The 2,532-nt window shown below is 34.4% G+C and overlaps 1 protein-coding gene across 1 annotated transcript in view; it reads left to right on the forward strand.

Annotated features, from left to right (window-relative positions):
• The first annotated feature begins 1,215 nt into the window (after positions 1-1,215).
• The window catches only part of LOC103601067 (lysocardiolipin acyltransferase 1-like), a 61,537-nt gene continuing 60,220 nt past the window's right edge, over positions 1,216-2,532 (forward strand). Inside the window, exon 1 of the mRNA XM_008585448.1 lies at positions 1,216-1,386. Coding sequence (XP_008583670.1) covers positions 1,222-1,386 — 165 coding nt within the window. The 5' untranslated portion in view covers positions 1,216-1,221. The remainder of the gene's footprint in view (positions 1,387-2,532) is intronic.

A 2,532-nucleotide genomic window follows, 5' to 3' on the forward strand; every position in this document is an offset into this window, starting at 1 on the left:
AAAAGTTGAGGACTTGTGGAAATTCAGTCTCTCTGAGCCTTATGTGAGCTCTGGGAATTGTTTGGCTACTGCTTTCCAGTGGTCTTTTTCTTAGCCATTACTCCCTCACCCCATATCTTATAAGTTCAGATCTAGAGTTTAGCAAAAGGCCACTTTTTAGTAGATATTTATTCTGTTGGTACTTTGAAGGATCTTGTACACACACTGTCACGTACTGGTACAGATTTAAAAATATACTCAGTACCTAGATAAACTTGATTCTGTGTTGGTAAGGGCTTTGACCTGTTATGTTGTTTGTCTGACATTTTTAAAAAGCACCATGACATTTGAAATTTTATTTCTGTTTCCTGTTGTGATTCTTTTTAAGTATTCAGAGGTCTTGATCTCTGGAATACCTTTTTTAATGTATAAATTTTAAGGCCATTATTGTTTTCAACAATTTTATTATCTCGAGGCAAAACACATTTTTGCTCTAATATAATTTAGATTGTAAAATCAAATGCTTGATTATTCATTTTAGATTGTGTTTCCAGTCATTTATTTTGAAACATCAGTATTATGTTCTGGTTATGAGGGTCCCTTAAAGTAATCCTTTGGCAAATAGTTTAGTAAAGCCGGTGGGGAGTCTGACTTCTATTTAACCCTTCAGCTCATAAAGAACCAGTTGGAGATCAAGGGCCCGAAGATGTTATTTTTAGATTCTAATGTAAAGAAATAACATTTCTAGTTTTTTCGTTTTGTTTTTATTGTAGTGCATTCTTTTAAATTGCCATCACTTTTAGGTGTACTCACCCTTAGGGAGCTGTTCTGCGGTTCCTAGTTAATATGTCTACTTCTGGATAGAATAAAACTCTGGGATATTTTAAGATTTTGTGCTAGATAACATCCTGGATAAAAATATACAGTTTTATTTTAAATACTAATAAACTGATAAAAAGCAGAAGCTTCTTAAACTTGACAACTTTTTTTTTGGCGGTCAGACAGTTACTCTATCAATTTCTGATATACTGGCATCTTGTTACACCTAATATACTAATATACTGGCATCTTGTTATGCAGGAGGGTCACCTCTATAAATTCATGCTCCTATATCCTTTATCAGAGCCTTTCCTGTAGCCCTGTAGTTAAATATTATTATATGCATCATTCTGAAATTGAATTTGAGCAGTTGAATGTGTAGTAACAAAATATATCTTTTTGTTGTTGTTATCTTTCAGAATCATGGTGTCATGGAAAGGCATCTACTTTATACTCACACTGTTTTGTGGGAGCTTTTTTGGAAGCATTTTCATGCTGGGTCCCTTTTTACCTTTGATGTTTGTAAACCAGTCTTGGTATCGTTGGATCAACAACCGCCTTGTGGCTACCTGGCTCACGCTACCTGTGGTAAGTTATACACCAGAGAAGGAGACTATCTCCTTGTACCAGAGTGACTCAACTTACTGATTTTGTTTTGTTAGAGTCAGATTTGGGTTGTAGAAGAAACATGAGTCCTTCCTGTTATATGAGGCATGTTAGATTTTAAAGGGGGAAATAAAAAAACTAAAGTAAAAATAATTCATGTTCTTGAAATAAAAAACCCCATTAAGAGCCATATTCAAAATTCTGAGTTTCTTTCATATTCTTCATGAATGTTCTTTTTTCTGTCATTAAGGTATACTTTATGTATAGTAAAATGCACAAATCTTAAAGGTAGATGTTGAAGAATTTTTACATCATTAATTTTACTTTGCATTTCTATTATTTTTACAAAACAATGACAAAAATTAAGATTCAGATAACAAACTTTTTAAAACTTGTGACATTGATGTGATTGATTCATTTCTTCCCCAGTATTCACAAAATTTAGGGAAAAAGTGCTTTCCTAACTGTCAGACTAAGTAACAACATCTGTAAGGTCAAAGTGCATACAATACATGCAGTAGAGTCTTGGAACACCCAGGTATTCTCTGTAAGATCAGTGCACACTGTTCTGAGCACATCTCCCTCTGATCCTGAGCTAATGACTTCCTAGGATTCTAGTCCACACTCCTCTCCTCTGGGACTGGGAAGCAGCTTCAATCCTTCCCGGTTGCTGCTAATCAGCAGGGTCTTTTCCAAAAATTGAGTAAGGTGTATGTAGCTGCCTTCACCTTGAATATTCAGATTGTATTTCCTGAGAGTGTTCTTTTCATTCTTTTTCTTGAGCAACATCTAGAATATTGATCTGTCATTGTAGAGACATGATGAGTACAATACCTGAAGAGGAAAACAAGAAGAATACTCTTCCTTCGGTTATTAAACAATCTTCTTTATCTGTTTTCTTTTGAAATAAGTTGCCTGTTCCCCCCAGGTTGCAGGCAGATTGTCCATGTTATGTTTATATAGAATAGTATCATGCTAATGCTATAGACCCTTCAGGTGGAGGTTAATTGGGAAATATTTGTAGAAACAGTGGTTGGTATGGGTGTATTTACCTTGATGGAGTAGATGTTTCTTAAGAGTCTTCTGTAAATTGAATTTTAATAAATCATTTATAATACACCTTTTTTT

Source organism: Galeopterus variegatus, unplaced genomic scaffold (genome assembly GCF_000696425.1).
Source record: "Galeopterus variegatus unplaced genomic scaffold, G_variegatus-3.0.2 Scaffold3573, whole genome shotgun sequence".
In the NCBI taxonomy this organism is placed as follows: domain Eukaryota; kingdom Metazoa; phylum Chordata; class Mammalia; order Dermoptera; family Cynocephalidae; genus Galeopterus; species Galeopterus variegatus.